Below are 18686 nucleotides of genomic sequence, written 5' to 3' on the forward strand. Positions count from 1 at the left end.
TCCCATTCCAAGCCAGTAATGCAGCATTTTCAAATCTCTCTGTCTCTTAGCTCTGCTTCTGTTGTCATGTCTCCCTCTCCACTGTCATGATTCTGACTTTCCTGTCTCCCCCTTTACCTTATAAAGACTCTTGTGATTCACTGAGCCTATTTGGATCATCCAGGATAGTCTCCCATTTCAAGATCCTTAGTTTAATTATGTCTGCGAAGTCACTTGTGCCACGTGAGATAATACATTCACAGGTTCTGGAGACTAGGATGTGGACACCTTCAAGGGGGCGTTATTTTGTCTACCATAATTTTAGGTATAGAACATAATTTCAGGGCACCTGGGTGGCTCACTCGGTTGAGCATCCCACTCTTGATTTGGGCTCAGATCATGATCCCAGTGTCGTGGGGTAGATCCTGCGTCAGGGTCCGTGCTGAGTGTGGAGTCTGTTTATGATTCTTTCTCTCGGGGTGCCTGGGTAGCTCAGTCGGTTAAGTGTCTGACTTTGGCTCAGGTTGTGATCTCATGGTTCTTGAGTTCGAGCCCCGCATCGGGCTCTGTGCTGACAGCTCGGAGCCTGGAGCCTGCTTCGGATTCTGTGTGTGTGTGTGTGTGTGTGTGTGTGTGTGTGTGTGTGTGTGTGTGTCTAAAAAAAAGAAGATTCTCTCTCTCTCTCTCTCTCTCTCTCTCTCTCTCTCTTTCTCTCTCCCTCTGCCCCTCTCCTCTGCTCACACTCTCTCTCTAAAAGAAAAAAAGAAAAAGAAGAAGAAAGCGATTTGCCCAAGGTCATATATGGCCAAAAGAAGAGAGAGAACCATGGGCAGGCTCCCCACACTGGCAGAATGCCCTTGTTTCTCCCCCTCCTTGGCTACAGCCCAGCCATTCTTCAAGGTCCATTTCAGGCTGTCCCTCTGTGGTAAACAAACCCATCCTCTTACCTGTGTTTACATCACTCATTGGCACCTGGCACACAACTGGTCAGCAATCTCAAAGGTGTACATCTTGTTCTCTACAGTCTTGACTCAAAGGCAAAGATCATATTTTAGGCCTTTTTGCATCCCTAGAGCCCACTGAGCCCAGAGAGTAGAAGTTCAATACATGTGTATAGAGCACGATGTCATTGGCAGATTACCCGGATCGACTCACTCAGCTCCCATATCACAGAATCTGGAAGGCTAAAAGCTGCGCTTCCCAGACTCCCTTGCAGGTCGGACTAGGTGCCACAAAGCTAGACATGGTGGAAACGAGGTAGGTGGTAGCCACAGGTGGAGAGAATCCTTCAAGGGCATGGTGGTGGACAGATTTGGTCCTTTGGGGCCTTTACTATCAGGTCTCTGGCATGTTAGGAACCAAGTGACGGGGCAGTAAGACAATGGAACGACGTAACTCGCCATTTCACAGAGCTGCATGGCTCTTGGCTGTAGAGTACTTGAACTTGGTTCTTTAGTTCCCATGGAAATCCGCAAGCTCCTTACTGCCTGATGTGAACATAACCCTTTAGCTGGAGTGGTTTCTATCATCTGCAACTAAGAACCATAGCTAATATAAGGTCTAATATTCTTTTCTCCCCCAAGCAGATTGCAAATCACCAAAGGGCAGGAGCTATATTTTACATCTCTCCTGTAAAATCAACAGCGCACACCGTTCCCCAGGAAACTGAGAGATGTTGATATGCACAATTCATTGAACTGGGTGAAAGTTTTTTTTTTTTTTAGGTTTATTTATTTATTTACTGAGACAGAGAGAGAGAGGATGAGCAGGGAGGGGCAGAGAGAGAGAGGGAAAGAGAGGGAATGCCAATCCACACTGTCAGTGCAGAGCCCGACGGCAGGCTCCAAATCACGAACTGCGAGATTGTGACCTGAGCCGAAACCAAGAGTCTGACGCTTAACCAACTGAACCACTGAGGTGTCCTGAACTGGGTGCAAGTCCTAAAATTCCGACAATTTCTTCATCCTATCTGTGACTCAACAGGCTGAAATGAAGTGGTCATTCAAATATGGTCTTCTTTTGATACCTCAAAGCTAAGTCATGCCCAGAGGAGTCTGATTTTTTTCAAATTTCAGTATAAAACTTGGAAAAGTCAGAGGGACAGTTAAGGGAACCCTCCCTCTTTTCTACCAATTTCTATTTATTGTAAAAATGGTGTAGCGTTAGGGGCACCTGGGTGGCTCAGTGGGTTGAGCATCTGACTTCGGCTCAGGTCACGATCTCGTGGTTCGTGAGTTCGAGCCCTGTGTTGGGCTCTGTGCTGACAGCTCGGAGCCTGGAGCCTGCTTCGGATTCTGTTTCTCCTCTCTCTGCCCCTTCCCTCCTCTCACTCTGTCTCTCTCTCTCAAAAATAAATAAACAGTAAAAAAATTTTTTAAATAAAAAATGATGTAATATTAAAGGGACTGTAACAATTCATCCAAAATATGACTGGCCTAACACACTGCAATATTCCCATGTTCCTCCCAGCCCTATTCCTATGCACCCTTAATTTTGCATGGCGGTGGTCATTATAGTTTCGTAGTCTGCTTTCTCATATGTTATAACACGAGCACTTTCCGTGTTGCTATCTAGTCTTCATTTTTGATGGCATATTTCTTTCTGTAGCCATGTTATACGTGCTTACACATTCACTTTTCTTCCAACTCGTTGTGGCATGATAGCTTTCATTGCACTCATGGTCTTGAGAATCATTTCCGGAGCATCACTTCCCAGGCATAGGATTGTGTGGCCAATTGATCCATCACTTCCCAGGCATAGGATTGTCCGGCCAATTGATCCAACTATCTCCACTGCTGCTTTTTTTTTTTTTTTTAACATTTATTTATTATTGAGAGACAGAAACAGAGCGTGAGCAGGGGAGGGGCAGAGAGAGAGGGAGACACCGAATCTGAAGCAGGCTCCAGGCTCTGAGCTGTCAGCATAGGGCTTGACGCGGGGCTCGAACTCACAAACCCGCGAGATTATGACCTGAGCCACCCAGGCGCCCCCAACAATCTCCTTTGCTTTTAAGGCTGGTTATACTCTTCAGCCAGAGGATGAGGACACCATCGATCTCTTTAACTTTTGCTACAGGTGTCTCCGTGTGGTCCACAAGTGCCTCGTTCTGGTTTTTAGGGAGGGGCTTGTTTTTTGCTTTTCCTGCCTTTGGTCCACTGATCTGGGAAGACGGCTCCCATTTCGCGCGCGTGCGGCCGGGAGTCGGGAGGCGGCAACCGGCGGCCCGGGGTTTGCGCCCAGCGGTTCCGGGTTTGCGCCTGGCGGAACGGCCCCGCTGGCCCCGCCGGCCCCGCCCCGTCGGACTACCCGGCCCAGGACTACACTTCCCAGGCGCCCCCGCGCGGTAAGCCCGGCCGCAGTTCCCAGCCGCGAGTTGGAACGCGGAGTCTGAGAAGTCAGAGGTGCACAGCGGCGCGCGATGGCTGCGTGGAGCGAGCGGCTGGCAGGCGTGCGCGGGGTGCTGCTCGACATCTCGGGTGTCCTGCACGATAGCGGCGAGGGCGGCGGCGTGCCCATCCCTGGCTCCGTGGAGGCGCTGGCGAGGTGAGTGGGCCGCGCCGGCCGCGGTGGGCGCGAGGCTCCGCGCGCTGCCGGATCCCACCGGCAGCTTCTGGCTGCCGCCGGGGACGGGGCGGGGCTGTTGCACTGGCCCCGCCCCGGTCCCTGAGAGCCCACCCGGGCCGGACCCCCGCCGCCCCTCCACCCCCGCGAGCATAGGGCCTGTGCTGGTCAGAGCTGCCCGGTCCTCTGGGGCTGCCTTTTGCTTCCTGCCGCTGCTGAGCGTTAGGTAAAATAACACACATTACATTTCTTTTCTTTTTTTTTTTTTTTTTTTACATTTTTGTTAATGTGGTTACAGGAAAACTTTAAATGACGTATGCGCTGGCATCGTTTGTTTAGAGGGGAGGAGGAGGAGGAGGAGGGCATCTTGCCCACCAAATCTTGTGCACAGAGGACCACACAGGGACCACAGTTGGTACTACTGGACCCTCCGCTTTGTAGCTGCCATTGATTGGCACGACAGGCCAGTGCTGCCATGATGTTGATGGGCAGCCAGGAAGGGCCAATGGCCAGGACTTGACTTCCCAGAGGCACGAGCTGGGAAACCCTGGGTTAGTGGCCTGACCTCACTAGGACTCAGTTTACCTACCTATGGATGGCAGTTAAGTGAGCCTCTTTGTCGTTCTCAGGGAGCCCACCCCACCTGTCTGGACAGGAGCCAAAGTGTCTTGTGTAGCAAAGCAGGAGGTGTTTGAGAGGCCAGGAACTCAGAAAAGGGAGATGTGGCCTCCAAGAGAGCATGTGAAGGGCAGCCAGACCTGGGAGACTCTTGACACCCCCCTGGAGCTTCATTTCCTAAAGTCAGGTTTAATTCCTGGCCTTTGCCAAGTCTTCATGGGGCTCATGTCTGCAGGGGAAGTGAACAGTAAACTTAGACGCAGATGAGTAAACATAAGATTTGCTGAGAAAGTGTCAGAGGTGAGGCTGGACTTCTCTGAAGAGAAGGCATTGGATGCAACCGAAGGGTAAGAAAGGCTATCTGGGGGAAGGGGCGGAGGAAGTGCATTCCCGCTAGAGGGAACAGCAGTGGCTAAGGCGTGCGGCAGAAGAGAACTCGGCACATTCCTGTTCATGGAACTGAAGACGGGGAGCTTGGCTATCGCAGGGATTGTCACAGAGCGGTGCCTGGATTTTAACCTGAGTGTGGGGGAAGGCTTTGAAGATTTAGGCAGAAGGGTCATGGGATCTGATTTATGTTTTTAAAACATAATTGAAACGTAATTGAAATTGAAACGTTAAAAGTGCAACCGTGTAAGTACTAGATGGAAACAAGAGAGACTTCCTTTGAAATCTTAGAGTAGAGGACCTTTATAATTATGCCCCCAGATCTAGATATCAACAACAACAAATCAACAGCCTAGTAGAAAAATGCACAAAAGATATAAACAATTCACAAGGAAGAAAAAGCAAATGACCCCTAGTCATATGAAAGATGCTCAGCCTTACTTAGATAAGAGAGATGCACTGTACTTGAATGGCTCAGTTGGTTCAGCATCTGACTTCGGCTCAGGTTATGATTTCACAGGAGATCAAACTCTCACAGCCCGAGAGTTTGAGCCTGGCGCCGGGCTCTGTGCTGACAGCTCAGAGCCTGGAGCCTGCTTTAGAGTCTGTCTGTGTCTCTGTCCCTCCCTGGCTTGCACACTGTCTCTCTCCCTCTCTCTACCTCTGTCTCTCTCTCAAATATAAATGAATACTAAAAAAAAATAAGAGAAATGCACATTGAAACTATGCCAAGGTGCCATTTTTTCAAGAGTATGAGAAACTGGCAATAATGCACAACTTTGGGCACACATTCACTTGGTGAGAGTTTGCAGAAACGGACCCTGTCATACGTTGCTTGTGGAAGATGCATTTGGCATTAGCTATCAGCGGCCCCACTTCTGGAAATTTGCCCTACCTCCTACGTGAGAAAGGACATCAGCGCCAGGGCATTCACGACAGTAACTTCGTAAATAAATAAAATAAATATATGTATGTATGGAAATAGCTCAGGTATCTACCACGAGGGGAGCATCATGGTCCATCGGTGTAGGATGGGGGAGGTGGCGAGAAGGGAGTGAATGCAAGAGAGGTTTTGGAAGTAGGACTGGTAGGGGAGGGGAGGGGAAGTAGGACTGGGAGGGGAGGGGAGGGGAGGGAAAGTAGGACAGTGAGTATTGCGGGGGCCAGGGAGAAGATGAAATAAAGAATGGCCTCCAGTGTCAGACTAGAGCACCCGAATGGATGGAGACGGGGGCGGGGAGGGGGTGAAGGGGTGCAGGGCAGGTGCCGTGATGGCTCATGATGTATGTCAAGTTCTTGGCCCAGTGCTAAACACATGATAGACCCCATGACAGCCCAACAAATATACATTTATTTATTTATTTATTTATTTATTTATTTATTTATTTAAGTTATGGAATTTTTTAAAGTTTTTTTTTTTAATTTATTAATTTTTTAATTTACATCCAAGTTAGTTAGCATATAGTGCAACAATGATTTCAGGAGTAGATTCCTTAATGCCCTGACCCATTTAGCCATCCCCCCTCCCACAACCCCTCCAGTAACCCTCTGTTTGTTCTCCATATTTAAGAGTCTCTTATGTTTTGTCCCCTTCCCTGGTTTTATATTATTTTTGCTTCCCTTCCCTTATGTTCATCTTTAAGGTTTTTTTTTTTTTTTTTTTTAATGTTTATTTTTACCTTTGAGAGAGAGAAAGAGCGCCAGCAGGGCAGGGACAGAGAGAGAGGGAGACACAGAAACAGAAGCAGGCTCCAGGCTCTGAGCTGTCAGCACAGAGCCCGATGCTGGGCTCGAACTCACAAACTGCAAGATCACGACCTGGGCGGAAGTCGGACGTTTAACCGACGGAGCCACCCAGGTACCCCTAAGTGATGGAATTTTTTAAACTTGAAGTTTAAATAACGACATACTATTGTACATTAGTTTCAGGCGCACAGCACAGTGATTTAGCCATTCTGTACAGTACTCAGTGCTCAACACGGTGCGTGTTGTCACCATCAGTCACCAAACATTATTACAATGTTATTGACTGTATTTCCTATTATTTCCTGGGGAGGTGAGGCCGCTTCTTCTGTGCTAGGCATTCATGCTCTCCTCTCACTATCTGGGGAGGTCCGCTGACAGTCTGGGGTGTGGAGGGGCTGTGATTCCCCTTTATCAGCTGAAGCTCAGGTCTTGTTGGGATCCCAGCCTGGATGGTGCGAGGACCACGGAGACCCAAGTCTGCCTCACTCCCAGCCGCTGCGACCCCCGGAGCCACACTTAGAGACCTTTGCGGGAGGAGTGGGTATTGAGAAAGGTCAGGGGCTTCCAACAGCCCCTCCTGAGTAATGCTCCCACCCTGATCCAGGCCTGCCCAACAGATGGGTGCACAGATCCCGGGCTGTGGCAGTAAGCAGGGCTCCCCAGGCTGCTCACCTCTGTGGGTTCTGCACTGGCACCTTCCCAGTCATCCCTAGGAGGGGACTGGTTTTGATTTTCTTTCACCCAGGCCAGTTTATGTAGCTGGAATGTCTCTGGTAGCAGCTATACCTGTATAAATCTAACAGCTATAGGAGAGTCTTCAAACATAGCAGAGCCAGTTTTGTGGGCCGAGAGGGGGATTTCTTCCTAGAGCATTTGGGATTATTTTCCACGAGGGGACATGGTGCTCCTTCTCCTGGGAGGTTTTATCGCTGTGCTGCCCAGGGGCCTGAAAAACTAATGGCCTCATCCCTCTGAAACCTCCTGGGCCTCCCATGCCACAGGACCAAGTGCCCACGCCCCCTCCTGCTCCACCAGGGCCTTCTCAAGTGAGCTTTGTGGCCCTTCTCTGCCTCCTTGCCCACCTCAACCCCTTGCTCTCAGCAGCATAAAGACTCCTGGGCAGGATTTTCACTGATGAACCCCCCCCTTGTGGCCCAGCACCCACTGAGCCCGGGCCCACGCAGTGCCCGCACCACGATGCCCTCTGGCACTCTGGATATTCCTTTTCAGCTCCTCTGCCTGCTCTTGTGCCCAGCCCCCAGTGGCCCCCCGATCACACTCGGGCTCAGGGAAGCCCCACACGCCTTCCTTGTGGGTGGCCCTGGGCACGCACCAAGTCCAGAGTCCAGACACTCAGTGGTAGTGAGTGTGATGCTGGAAACTTCCCCCTGCTTCGGGAGTTTTCCATGGGGGCGCTTCACACATACAGGATGAGGATACCCCTCTTTTGTGGTGGCCGAGCCAAGCATGGGCTCTCCCAGGAACTGTTCATGGAAGGAACAGGTGCCGTCTGCCCCGGTGCTGCATGCGTTTGGCTGCTTTCTGTAGTGTTTACAGCCCCCTGCACTCGATGGGGGGGGGGGGGGGGGGGCTCCTTGATATGCGTGGCTCACTTTGATGTCCTGGGGAGCTCGGTGGAAGCCCTTGGAGCCAGAGCAGCTGCTGGGGGACAGGCATGGTGGGGAGGGGACGAGGTCCTGGGGAACCTTCGTTCACCCGAATGGCGGCTCCCCAGCCCCTCAGATTTCCAGCAGCACCTTCCATCCTGGGAGCCCCGGAGGGGCCGGCTCCCCACTCTTCTTCCTAGACTTTCCCGAGTGACATGCGTCCTCCGATTTTCTGAAAGGTTCCCACTGTTTTGGAGACACAGAGCACATGGAGGGTACGAACTCTGCTTTTCCGGGGTGCCTGGGTGGCTCAGTCGGTTAAGCGTCCGACTTTGATGCAGCCCTCTGTCCTGCCAGAGTTCAGATCCTCTGTCTCCTTTCCTCCCCCCCCCCCCCGCACCCCCCCCCCGTCTCAAAAATAAACACGAAAAATAAATAAAGAAATACAAATCATTAAGCTCTGCTTTTCAGAATGGTGTGGACCACAGTAACAGTGGTCACCAATCACTGAAGGATGCCCCTGGTGGGTGCTCGACCCCATAGCTACCTTCACCACCAGTCGTGAGGTAGGGATTTGGGGCCCCTTTTTAAAGTGACTGAGGCGCAGAGATTCAGGAACGGGCAGAAGCAGAAAAAGTGGCCGGGCCAGGTTAACCCCCTGGGTCCGTGTGACTCCAGGGCCTCAGTGTCCCTCACAGTGCCTCACTGCCTCTCAGTACGTGCATTTGCTCCTTCGTTCACTCCCCCACCTGGCAGGTATTTACTGAGCGTTTCTAAACTCTGCAACACCTGCTGTAGGCTCCGGGGACGCTCCGCAGCGAACGAGGTAGATAGAGGTCTCTGCCCTCGGGAAGCTGGGGGTCCGGATGGGAGATCAGTGTAGGCAGCACCCAGAAGGGCCCGCTTCAGACAGAGACCAGGCGGGCGGGAACTGGGAGCTGGGGTGGGGGAGCACAGTCTCGCAGAGCCGCCACTGTGTGCGCTGGGGTCTTGAAGATGCCAGCTGGGCCGGGAGCATCCCAGATGGGACCGAAGGCCGCACAGGCCACACCGACTCCTTCCTGGAGCTGTGGGGGCCGGCGAGCCCTCTTTCTGCTCTAGGATTTGTGGGCGGGCGTGGTAATGGGACATCTGTAACCGGCCCGGGTCCCCCCAACAGGCCCTTTATTGGAGCCCATTCTTGGGCAGTTGGGCTCTCCGAGGGGAGCCATTCAGAGGCAGGGCCCGGCACAGCGGGGGCGACAGGGGCCGGCCCAGGCGCTGGCCAGCACAAAGGAGAGCCCCGGAGGCATCTGCATGTGAAAGGCAGGTGGGCATTTACTGCATCCTGTCTCAGGCCACTAAAGCACATCTGCCGGGCCCCGCTGGGTCCAGCCTTTTTGTGGCCGGCGGAAGAAAGTGGACCTCGGCCCAGGGCAGCTTCATAAAGCAATTCCCACCCAGGACCGCCGGGCCCACAACCCATCCTTCCAAGTGGGGCCTCTCAAGCCCCCGGGTGCACCGGAAGCGACCCTGTTAAAACTCAGGTGCCTCCCAGCAGGTTCTGGAGCCTCGAGGGACTGGGCCAAGGGAGCCTTGTCCGAAGTCGCCACCCTGCAGACAATAGGACTGACCCCTCCCCGATGCCGGGCCGCCCTGGCAGCGTCCGGCCGTAGGAGTGGCGATAATAATCGCTAGGGACCAGGGGACAGCCGGGAGCCTCACCTTGCTGCCTCATGCCATCCTCCCAGTCATGGCCCAGCACCTGCCAGAGGAGGCCCTTTCGGGATGTCAGAGGGGGCGGCCACTTGTTTGAGCTTGTTTAAGCCAACAGGAGCCACTCTGTCTTCAGAGATGGCACCAGGAGAACACGACACCCTCTCCTGGGCTGTGTTCTGTCTGGTTTTGTAACTTTTACAGTGTCAGCTTCAAAAGTCGTAAGTGGCCCCCTCCTCGCGAACAGTCCCGCAGGTACGTGACTGTGTGGAGTAAAAAGTCCAAACCCTCGTCACCGGCCCTGGCCCCCGCGTTCCCCCACGGTGACACTGTGCTTCCTCCCACACTCCTTCCTCTGTGTTTCCCCACAAGCACAGAGGACTTGAAGACACAGTGCCCCCCTTTCCTGACATCACACCATCCTTGCCCCCTGCCCCGCACTCCTCCCTCATCCACCCAGTTCTCACGGCTCACTGGAGGCTGAGTCCCTGCAGATCCCGAGCTGGGGCGTTCCGACCCTTACGTAGCCTCAGGGCACTTATCCCCCAAATGAAACCCAGGGTGGAACCCCCCAAATTAAAAAAAAAAAAAAAAAGAACAGTGTTTGACAAGTGTATATCTTCTCCGTTCAAATCTACAAATGATTATGAAGCCAGTCAGTGATCACGGTCAAAGTGTTTTGATGAATAACAATATTGAAGTCTGGGCCAGCGGACGGCTCAATGGTTCATAGGTTTATAATTTCATATGTGTGGCTGGGAACAAGCTGCTTGTCCGTCAGGAGAGGAGGAGGGAAGAAATTAGTTTACCCAGACTGGAGTACTCCGTAGCTATTCAAAAAGAACGGGGTAGGGACGCCTGGGGGCTCAGTCAGTTAAGCGTCTGCCTTCAGCTCGGGTCATGATCTCGTGGTTCCTGAGTTCAAGCCCCACATCGGGCTCTGCGCTGACAGCGTGGAGTCTGCTTGGGATTCTCTCTTTCCCCTCTCTGCCCCTACCCTGCTTGCGTGCTCTCTCTCAAAATAAATGAACAGACTTAAAAAAAATAAAAACAAAAAAGAATCGTGCACGCTGACCCACATGGAGGGAAACTGAGGGATGCTGGATGGGTGTGTGAGACCATACCGGACAAGAGCTGTTTCTCGGTTTCTGATCTCAGCATGGGTGCACAGGGCCACCACGTGGAAATCAAGCGTAGCCAGGCTGCTGGTTTTGGAACAGAGTTAATGGTGTATCCCACCCGTGCTGCCTCTGGTAGGAAGCCCCTGCAGATTAGGGGGTCACTGAGTCATGGGTTACTCGGGGGGCTCACAAAAAGAGTCCGTACGCCTCCCCCAGCACCCCGAGGACGTACGGGGAAGCCATATTGGCAAACCCTGCCTGATCCCTGCCCGCAGTGGAGTTCAGGGCGATTTCCCATGACCGTGGGGCTGGCGGGATGCTGCCCACGTATAGAGGAGGACCCAGAGACGCAACCTTGCTTAAAGATGCCTCATGAGGAAGAGTGGGGCCCGTGCTGTCCTCAGGGCAAGCTCTGCCTCTTACCTGTCACCTGAAAAAAGGCAGGGATACCTGGGTGGCTCAGCAGATTAAGCATCGATTTCGGCTCAGGTCGTGATCCCAGGGTCGTGAGTTTGAGCTCCACGTCAGGCTCAGCGCTGACGGTGCGGACCCTGCTTGAAATTCTTTCTCTCTCCCCTTCTCTCTGTGCCCCTCCCTCGCTCGCTTTCTCTCGCTGTGTGTCAAAATACATAAATAAATTTTAAAAGATTTCTTTTTTTTATTATTTTATTATTTTTTATTGTTATTTTTAATAAATTTTTAACGTTTATTTATTATTGAGAGACAGAGCATGAGCAGGGGAGGGGCAGAGAGAGACAGAGAGGGAGACACAGAATCCAAAGCAGGCTCCAGGCTCCGAGCTGTCAGCACAGAGCCCGACATGTGGCTCGAACCCACAAACCGCGAGCTCGTGACCTGAGCTGAAGTCGGCCGTTCAGCCGACTGAGCCACCCGGGCGCCCCCAGATTTCTTTTTTTTTAAAGTTAGGTGTCAGCTTTTGTGTGTGAGAGCCTGGGTTTTGAGTCCCGACTCTGTCCTGTGATTGTGATGTGGTCTTGGGCAGGTTTTATAGCCTTTTTGTGCCTCAGTTTCCCACCTGTGTCATGGGGGGGTGTAAGTTAAGTGAGGTGTTTTCTCTTAACCACCATTTTGCTTGTCCCACATCTAGAAGCTAAAGGAGTATGTTGTTGCTTGAAGGATCAGACGGTGGTCAGGAGGTGGTTACTTAGCAAATAAGTCTTTGAGTTGTTGAACTTGGTGCTGATTTCAACACGAAATCATTCAGCTCTGCCCCAGCTGCTGTATTTTTCACATTTGTATACATTCTCGTGAGGCCAGTTCATACTAAAGGGTTGTCGGCCCCTCTGAACCCCAGGTCCTCATCTGTGAATGGGGATATCGACCGATCTCTCAGACTGTCTTGAGAATTCAGTGTGAGCCTGTGGACGATGCGCTGGGTGGTTGGGAGAGGTGCTGGAGGCCAGTCACTGGGAGCTTTGGCAGCTGCTGTCAGGGTTCCCTTTGTCCCAGGTGCCCCAGGATTGTTCATCAGGACGGTCAGCCCTGGATTTTTGCCCCAGCCTCCCTTTGCTGGGTTGAACTTTACACTCTTTCTTAACGGTGCTCTCTGGGCTCCCTCACCTCCTGGCCCCTTCTGGCCCTGGTTCACTGGGCATCAGGCTTCCCCTGCTTCGAGGGCCCAGATGTCCCCAGCCTGGGCTTGCCAGGGATGTGATTGGTGCTGTCACTACCCATGTCTTCACTGGTATTCATTTTTTGTAATATGCCACGTGCTTCTGATATGGTTATTATTTCATTTCATTTCATTTCATTTCATTTCATTTTGGGGGGGGGGGGACAGGCAAGCCAGGGAGAAGGGGAGAGACAGAGAGATAGAGATTGAGAATCCCAAGTAGGTTCTACACCGAGCCCGATGTGGGGCTCAGTCTCTCACAACCATGAGATCATGACCTGAGCCCAAATCAAGAGTCAGTGTTTAACCAACTGAGCTACCCAGACGCTCAGTTATGTGGCTTTTCAATATAGTCTTCATGATAGCCCCATCAGTAGCTACCGTTAGTGTCCCATTTTATAGATGTGGAAACTGAGGTTGGAGAGGGTCGGGTCACAAGCCTCAGCCACACATTCAGAGGTGTGGGCAGTAGGTGTGTTGCTTTCTGAGTCAGGCTGCCACCCCCTGCCACGGGACCTCGGGAGCGCCTGGCCTCTGTCGGCTGCAGCTCCTGGCCCGGACCAGCCTCTGATGGTGCTCAGGGAGGACTGGCCGGCAACTGGCTCTCCAAGGTTGGGAGCGGTCCAAAGACACCTTGTGTCCCTCGGCACCTCAGTCTCCCGTTTGGCGAAATGAGCCGTTGGTCTAACGCTATGCGAGGTCTCCTCTGGCTTCTGGATTCCCTGGCACTTGATTCTAAGTTGTGTTTATTAATAAATAGTAAATCGATGCCTGTGGGCTCAGCACGTCCCTTTGGTCTGAGCTCCGAGGCTCGGGCGGGTCAGAGGGAACATGCTGGATGGCAGTCCCAGGCACGGGGAAGGCAAACCTCGCGTTTCACAAGGGCTCTGGCTTTGGAGCCTGCCCGGTGTCTGACCTCCTTGCTGTTCCCTGAGGTCACTGGCCGGCTGGTCCCGACTGAGAGGCCCAGCCAGGGCCCGGCTGTGTGCGTCACCACGTCCCTTGTTCTCTCTCTTCTCTCCGTCCAGACTTTGGACTCTGTTTCTTGCCTGGACTCTGACGACACAGTGATGTGCATCGCTGCCCACAGAATGAATGTCGGATGGAGACTAGGGAGGGACTTGAGGGCAGGGGAACAGCTGGCTGTCAGCCTAGCCGAAAGGTCTGCCCTGCTGGGTCGGTGGAAGGAAAGGGGAAGTGCAGCGGGTCCAGCCTGAGCTACTGGCAAAGGCTGTTACTGGTGCCCCTCGGTGTTTCTAGACCGATGGTCACTCCATCATGTGGGACGGCTCACGGCGTGCCCGGTGCTGGAGAGCAGAAGACCAGGCACCTGTTACTCCATTTCATGGCTGGGATTCAGGGACCCCAAGAGTCTGGCCTTTGGATGCCTCCTGGCCAAGGGCATTTGCAAGGTGCAAGTGCAGGACCCCAGCTGGGAAGCCAGACCCGATTCTCATGGGCCCAAAGCCCTTCTGCTGCTGCTCTGGCTACCAGGCGGCTCCCTGGCCCCAGCTGATGCCCATCATTGGAGCCCTCGGGGAGCTGGGCTGGTCCCCTCCCTGAATCAACACGGGCACCTCTTGGTATGCACGAATGACTGGGTTTTTCTACAGCAAAACTGTTCCTGTTCCACTCCTGGGCTCCTGTTTGACCTTCTATTTTTAAAAAAAAAAAATTTTTTTTTAACGTTTATTTATTTTTGAGACAGAGAGAGACACAGCATGAACGGGGGAGGGATAGAGAGAGAGGGAGACACAGAGTCGGAAGCAAGCTCCAGACTCTGAGCCATCAGCCCAGAGCCCGACGCGGGGCTCGAACTCGCGGACCACGAGATCGTGACCTGAGCCGAAGTCGGACGCTTAACCGACTGAGCCACCCAGGCGCCCCTTGACCTTCTATTTTTAAAAATTGGGTTCTTAGGGGCGCCTGGGTGGCTCAGTTGGTTAAGCGTCTGACTCTTGGTCTCGGCTCAGGCTGTGACCTCTCGGTTTGTGCGTTCAAGCCCCGCATCGGGCCCTGAGCTGACAGCGCAGAGACTGCTTGGGATTCTCTCTCTCCCTCTCTCTCTCTGTCCCTCCCCTGCTCTCTCTCTCTCTCTCAAAATAAATACATAAACTTAAAAAAAAATAAAAGATTGTGTTCTTAGAGCAAATAAGTACTTCGTAGGATTCAGTTCTTCCAAATGTGTGTTCTCAAGCGCTGTGGCTTTCCAAGAGACAAGCAGCCAAAGGTGTCAGAGTCAGAGAGCACTGGCACCACTACGGGGCCCTGCTGCCTATGCGTCTTGGTGCCCGTAGGGCAGCCGAGACTGATGTTCGCCGCCGGCGGCCTTGGCCGGGTGCTGACGCCCGAGTTTCGGTTCGTAACAGCCCCCTGAGGTGTCGTGAAGGTCCTTTTCCTCTCTGGGGGAGACCGAGGCATAGTTTTATCTCTCTGCCTCTGTCCCCCTTTAGTAGTAACAGGGACCCTCCACTCCACCAGAGAACGTCTTAGTTGTGGCCCCTGGGGCAAAGCAGGCCACCGAAAGGGGGTGGGGGACGTCCCTCCCCGCCCCTCACCTTCCCCTCCCCTCCTGGTGTGTTTCTCTGGCATCCCTCGGAGAAGGTTCCAGGCTCCAGCCGGGAGGCCACAACTCCAGCCCAGCCCGCGGGCCTCCTGCGGCTCTTGGGGGACCAGCCCAGGGATGAGACAGGATCAAGGAAAAGCACACTCAGCTTTCTCTCCACGGGGAGCAGTCACCCACCCCCTCTGCGTGCTAATCTCATTTGTCGCTGGAAGTTTGACCTGCCGGCCGGGAACCACCCAGGAGCCCACTCGGGGCTCGGGGCCTCCTCCCCACACTGGCCCGGAGAGGTCTCTCCTCGGGGGGGCGGGGGCGCGCGGCGATTTGGAGTCTGGTCGGCCTGGCCTCCCAGACCCTCCGCACCCTCCGACTCAGAGGCCCCAGGTGGGTGCAGGGGGTGGGAACGGGGGTGGGGGGTCCCGGCTGCCGCTGCTTGCTGACAGGGTGGCCGGGGTGAGGGGGGTGAGTGCCCCTGTGTACTCTGAGACATCAGGGCGGGTAGAGGGGGAGTGAATAAGGCCGGGGCAGCCTGTCCACAGGCCACTGGCAGGTGTTTGCAGCTGGCACGTAGTGAGCACTTACTGTGTGCCGGGCCTCTGCAGGCACATTACAGGTTTCGCTGGAGCCTCATAATGGGAGGCAGGTGCTATTATCATCCCCGTTTTGCAGAAGAGGAAACTGAGTCACAGAAGGAATGGCGCCCTGAAGGTCCCACAGCCACCGGGTGGCAGAGCTGGGACCCCGGCCACGGTCATCAGCCTCTGAGGTGCGTCCTGGTCACCACGTGGCCACCGGGCCCGCCGCCTGGCAGTAGAAGTACTTTCTGGCACGTGTGTGCCACAGCAACTCACTCCAGCCCCTTGCACGTAGGCCCAGCCTCCTGTTTACCTGTCTGGATGCATCCAGCTCCACTGTGCTTTCTCCTCTGGAATCCTCTAGAAACCTTGCACCAGAGACAGACGCTGGAGCAGCGGTTGAGCAGTGAGGAAGCAGTACTGCCCGTGGGTGGGCTTAGCTGTGAGCATGGGGTTTCTTCCTGAGGTTCCCTGGGTACTGGAGCAATGTGGTTCCATTCCCCGGTGGGCCCGTCGGATCTGGAATTTGGGTTATTTAGGTGCCCCCCACAGATAGGCATTGCCAGGCTCCGAGGGCTGTGAAAGCAGAGCCGAAGTGGGGCTCTGCCTGGGCGGGCATGGGATGGGGTCTGGGGGGCTTCCTGGAGGAAGGGAGACATGAACCAGGCCTTGAAGGCCGAGTGAGATTTGGCTGCAGAGGAGGATGCGGCAGACTCTGGGTGGCTTACGGTCTCCCTGGGTCACACGAAGGTGACAGCTTCCTGAGGGCCAGAGGGGAGGGGTGGAGGGAGGAGGGAGGACGGGCCCAGTTGGGAGAGTCTTGTCTGGGGCAGCAGCCTCCTTGCCCCCTGTGTGGTCTCCCCTCCCAGCCCCGCTGTGGCAAGCCGGAGAGGGCAGCGGGCTGGGGAGCTCTGCCAAGGTCGGTCGGGATGGCCAGGAATCGCCCCAGCGCTCTACTTGCTACCGAACGATAATGAGAGGGTTTCCATTATTTTCGGGTGAGCGCCCCTGGCAGATGCCGACAGCCAGCAGATGTGTGAGGTCCGAGGTGATTTGCAAGGGACCAGTTCATGTGATGCACAGTAATTGCACCAGGCGACGTTGTCACTCAGAGGCTTGTCCTGGCCTGCCGGGATGAGGTAAAGGTCAGTTCAAAGATCTGGTGTGGCCGCCGGAAGTGGGGGCAAGTCCCACTCTCGTGGGACTCCCGGGGAGGGGGCGGCAGGGTGAGGTGGTGGCCGAGGTCTCAGAAAGGCGGTCTGGCTGGAGCCGCACCCTGGGATGCCGGGGTCCTGCAGTAGGACCCCCGTTCTAGGGGTTCTTGGGTTTTGGGGGTGGGGATAACTCCTGGAGCCGGGCCCAGCCTGTGGCTGAAATCCTGTGGCTTCGTTTTCCTGAGCTGAAGGCCTGAAGCCGTGCCTGCCTGGGGCTTTCCCCACATTCGGAATTCTTGTGTTCCAGGCATCGTCAGGCCAAATCTGTGACATCTGGCAAGGATGGCGAGGACGCTTCCCCCCCAAGAGATGCTGAGGGTTTTGTTCGTGGGCTATCTTAGTCTGTTTGTACCGACACATCGAAAAACCACAGACAGACGTTTGCTGGGAAGTCCGGGATCTCGTGCCAGCAGCATCGGTTTCTGGTGACACTTCTCATCCTGGCTTCTTGGTGGCACAGAAAGAGAGGGCTCTGGTGTGTCTGCTAAGGATACGGATCCTGTCCTGTCACAGGACAGGTGTGACACAGCGTCAGGACAAGTGTCCTGCCACACTTGTGGCCTCATTATGTCCTGAGGGCTTCAGCATAGGAATTTGCAGGGTGGGGGACACAACTCAGCCCGTAGCATTGGCCGTCCTGGGCCTTTCCTTCAGCGCTGATCCATCGTGTTGCACTTTCTGTCCCCCGTGCCCCACGCATGCACCTGGGCTGCTGGGTCTCGCCTGGGCACAGCCCTTCCCTGACTGGAAAAGCACAGGCCTGCACACGCCACCCCTGTGTCGTCGGTTGATAGCTTGCGGGCTCTGCTACTTAGAAGCTGCATGACTTTATAGGTCTGCCTCTTGGAGCCTCCGTTTTTCTCATCTCTGGAATGGGGACGATGGTTTCGGTCTCTCGGCTTGTTACTCGGCTCGTTCCTGGCCCAGGGGGTGCATGTAGGGAATACAGACTGCGTGGCTTTGGACGAAATCAGATCACAGGTATTGAGCCCCGAGGCAGGGCTCACTGTAGTAATTTGTATTCATACTTTACTGTTCTAAGGACACACGTTTCTATTATCTGCAGTGATTACAAGAAATGGAGACGGGATCTGGGACTCTTCTCAAATGGTCAGAAAGGGGGACGAACAGGGGCGCCTGGGTGGCTCAGTCGGTTGAGCGTCCGACTTCGGCTCAGGTCACGATCTCACGGTCCGTGAGTTCGAGCCCCGCGTCGGGCTCTGGGCTGACGGCCCGGAGCCTGGAGCCTGCTTCCGATCCTGTGTCTCCCTCTCTCTCTGCCCGCCCCCCCCCCCCCCCCCCCCCCGTTCATGCTCTGTCTCTCTCTGTCTCAAAAATAAATAAACATTAAAAAAAATTTTAATAAAAAAATTAAAAAAAAAAAGAAAGGGGGACGAACAGACCCACAGGGAAGGGATTTCCCAAACCTTTTACAGTAGGTTTTTCAGGGACTGATCTAATCCTAAGACTAGTACTTTCATTTTAAAGCATGTGTTGTTGTTTTTTTTTAAAGTTTATTTATTTATTTTGAGAGAGAGTGTCCAAGGGAGGGGCAGAGAGAGAGGGAGAGAGAGAATCCCAAGCAGGCACCTCGCATTGTCAGCGTGGAGCCTGACATGGGGCTCGAACCCACAAACCTCGAGATCGTGACCTGAGCCGAGCCGACACCATGAGTCAGACGCTTCACCGACTGAGCCACCCAGGCGCCCCTAACACACGTGTTTTATGAACTCAGGTTGGTGTTTCAACGTTTATTTATTTTTGGGACAGAGAGAGACAGAGCATGAACGGGGGAGGGGCAGAGAGAGAGGGAGACACAGAATCGGAAACAGGCTCCAGGCTCCGAGCCATCAGCCCAGAGCCTGACGCGGGGCTCGAACTCCCAGACCGCGAGATCGTGACCTGGCTGAAGTCGGACGCTTAACCGACTGCGCCACCCAGGCGCCCCGTCAGGTTGGGATTTCAAAGGGGACCTGTGGCCGTGGCC

At 54.2% G+C, this 18686-nt stretch overlaps 1 protein-coding gene across 7 annotated transcripts in view; it reads left to right on the forward strand.

Annotated features, from left to right (window-relative positions):
* Positions 1 to 3303: 3303 nt before the first annotated feature.
* LHPP (phospholysine phosphohistidine inorganic pyrophosphate phosphatase) overlaps positions 3304 to 18686 on the forward strand; it is a 117617-nt gene continuing 102234 nt past the window's right edge. For 3 of the 7 annotated variants that reach the window (XM_023241065.2, XM_045040799.1, XM_045040800.1), the window contains exon 1: positions 3306 to 3522. In XM_023241065.2, the coding sequence (XP_023096833.2) occupies positions 3398 to 3522 (125 nt within the window). In that variant the 5' untranslated portion in view covers positions 3306 to 3397. Of the gene's footprint in view, positions 3523 to 18686 lie in introns of all 7 variants that reach the window. The other 4 variants (XM_045040798.1, XM_023241064.2, XM_023241062.2 and 1 more) reach the window with 3 other exon arrangements.

This window comes from Felis catus, chromosome D2, assembly GCF_018350175.1.
Source record: "Felis catus isolate Fca126 chromosome D2, F.catus_Fca126_mat1.0, whole genome shotgun sequence".
Lineage (NCBI taxonomy): Eukaryota > Metazoa > Chordata > Mammalia > Carnivora > Felidae > Felis > Felis catus.